Source organism: Sinocyclocheilus grahami, unplaced genomic scaffold (genome assembly GCF_001515645.1).
Source record: "Sinocyclocheilus grahami isolate Dianchi unplaced genomic scaffold, SAMN03320097.WGS_v1.1 scaffold20431.1, whole genome shotgun sequence".
NCBI lineage: Eukaryota > Metazoa > Chordata > Actinopteri > Cypriniformes > Cyprinidae > Sinocyclocheilus > Sinocyclocheilus grahami.
In genome coordinates, this window is record NW_015518025.1 from 1 (window position 1) to 1,587 (window position 1,587).

Below are 1,587 nucleotides of genomic sequence, written 5' to 3' on the forward strand. Positions count from 1 at the left end.
AAAAAAAAAACATATCACATACAGCAAATACAGTTTTTCTGGCAACCATTCTTTTTAACCAAAAAAAGACAATTTTATTCTTTTAAAGAAGCATTTTAATATTGTTAATATTGTTTAAAATCCACAAAAATATGTTTACCCCGAACTCTCTAAGGACACTGCCCTTCCAAAAGTGGAAATAAAATAAAACATTTATCAGGGTTTAGCTCATTTGTCTCTTTACAGCATTTCACAACAATACATCCCTCATGTACATTAATATGAACATACATGTTTTAAAAATTAACAAATCAGGTCAGTATAAACCTCACATAAGGCACAGAACTGAAATTAAATCCACACATTTCACTGTCCCACAACCGGAAGGCAGGAGAGCGCCACTGCTGCAAATGCGACCACCAAAACAACATCTAAAATTAGTTTCTTAATTGATGAATGGCTGTGTTTCTTCCCATGACCTCTGCCTCGAAACCATTGCACAACATCTTCCAGGTCATACAGTTTAGGCTCGTATCCCAGCTCTTCTCGTGCTTTACACATTCTGAAATAGTGTGTGACACCCGTCTTGTAGACCTCAGTACGGGTCAGCAGGGGTTGGAAGTTATAAATCCGCCCCACGACATGGTGAAGCATCTCGGTCAGAAACGCAAAGAGGTAAATGAGCGATATGGGTAGGCGAAGCGTGGGGAACGAGTATCCCAGACCTTCCACCAGAGGCCTGAAAAACTCAAAGTTGTTCACAGGCCTTCCGTCGGAGATAAAATAGGGCTGACCGGCGGCACGATGCTGACGCTTTTCAGTTAACGCCTCGGCAGCTAACATGTGTGCGGACACTAGATTATCCACATGAACAAACTCCACCAGACTATCAGGATCCCCGTACACAAACCTAAAGATGCCTTTCTCAATGTAACTAACTATTCTAGGCAAGTGCCTTTCCTCACCAGGGCCGTATATACCGGCTGGACGCAAGGCGCAAGTCTGTAGGACACCTGCACTATTATTCAGAGGCGAACCGTTCGCTTTTAACACCTGCATCTCAGCTATAGACTTAGTCCTAGAGTAGTGATCAGGGTGCAGGTGCAAGGGCAAGTAAGGGAGACTTTCATCACCGTCCTTAATCTCCTGACCTCCAAACACTACGTTATACGTGCTCGTGTAGATCAAACGAGGGACTCCGTGTGCCACGCAAGCCCTGAGGATGTTCTCTGTTCCCTGTACGTTCACGTCTTCGATGAGTTTTCGATCGAGCTGCTCCCGTCCCGACATCCCATAGGAGGCGATGTGGAACACGCAGTTCACGCCCCGAACCGCTTTTTCCACCTGAGTGTAGTCACGGATATCTGCCCGCATGAATACTACACCCTCCGGCAACTCTTGGCTCGGTGGCCTCACGTCAAACAGCACAACGTTTGAGGAGGTTTTGAGGAGAGCACAGGCAAGACTAAAAGAGAAATCGCATTTACATTAAGAGAACAATCAAGCTTTAATGGAATAGGTCATCCAAAAAATTATTTACTTACCCGCGTGCCATCCAAAACATTGTTTCTTCATCAGATTTGGAGAAATGTAGCTTTACATCACTTG

At 44.4% G+C, this 1,587-nt stretch overlaps 1 protein-coding gene across 1 annotated transcript; it reads right to left on the minus strand.

Annotated features, from left to right (window-relative positions):
• Positions 1–110: 110 nt before the first annotated feature.
• Positions 111–1,451, minus strand: LOC107579813 (short-chain dehydrogenase/reductase family 42E member 1). The gene has a single exon (XM_016265607.1). The coding sequence runs from the start codon at positions 1,351–1,353 to the stop codon at positions 346–348; it is 1,008 nt and encodes a 335-aa protein (XP_016121093.1). The 5' UTR covers positions 1,354–1,451; the 3' UTR covers positions 111–345.
• Between the last annotated feature and the right edge of the window lie 136 nt (positions 1,452–1,587).

What these genes read in the sequence shown, in the direction of transcription:
- LOC107579813 (XM_016265607.1), bottom strand. Translation starts at nt 1,353, where the DNA reads ATGCGGGCAGATATCCGTGACTACACTCAGGTGGAAAAAGCGGTTCGG.